The sequence below is a fragment of the Pteropus alecto genome, unplaced genomic scaffold, assembly GCF_000325575.1.
Source record: "Pteropus alecto unplaced genomic scaffold, ASM32557v1 scaffold49, whole genome shotgun sequence".
Classification (NCBI taxonomy): domain Eukaryota; kingdom Metazoa; phylum Chordata; class Mammalia; order Chiroptera; family Pteropodidae; genus Pteropus; species Pteropus alecto.
Window position 1 is genome coordinate 891,484 of NW_006443131.1, and position 441 is coordinate 891,924.

Consider the following 441-nt stretch of genomic DNA (forward strand, 5'->3'; position numbering starts at 1 on the left):
GCAGTGCTCCTGGCAGCCGGGCCCGTGCGTGTCGTGCGGGCAGGTCTCGTTGCAGTGGAGGCCGGCCCAGCCCGGCCGGCAGGAGCACTCGCCGCTCATAAAAAAAACGGGCGAGGCGGGCGCCGGAAGGGAGGGTCGGCGCAGTTCCGAGGGCGCCTCGCCCCCCTGCCCTTCCCAGGACCGCCCTCCTTTCCCTTCCGTGACAGCGGCCCCACCCCTGGATGCGCCCCCGGCGCTTTTCGTGACGCCGGCGGCTTCACACGGAAGGCCTCTCCCACTGGCCTCCTGAGCCCTTGACCGGGGTCCCACGGCCCACCTGAGGCTGTGCGCCGGGTCGCAGGCGCAGAGCGCCTGGCAGTCGAGGCCGTAGAAGCCGTCGGGGCAGAGGCGCTCGGCGCAGCGGTCCCCGCCGAAGCCTTGTTCGCACAGACACGCGCCGTT

The 441-nt window shown here is 72.8% G+C and overlaps 1 protein-coding gene across 1 annotated transcript in view; it reads right to left on the bottom strand.

Annotated features, from left to right (window-relative positions):
• PEAR1 (platelet endothelial aggregation receptor 1) overlaps nucleotides 1-441 on the bottom strand; it is an 18,064-nt gene that overhangs the window by 5,855 nt on the left and 11,768 nt on the right. Inside the window, exons 9-10 of the mRNA XM_015598287.2 lie at nucleotides 314-441; nucleotides 3-106 (exon numbers count right to left, since the gene is read on the bottom strand). Of these exons, the coding sequence (XP_015453773.1) occupies nucleotides 3-106; nucleotides 314-441 (232 nt within the window). The remainder of the gene's footprint in view (nucleotides 1-2; nucleotides 107-313) is intronic.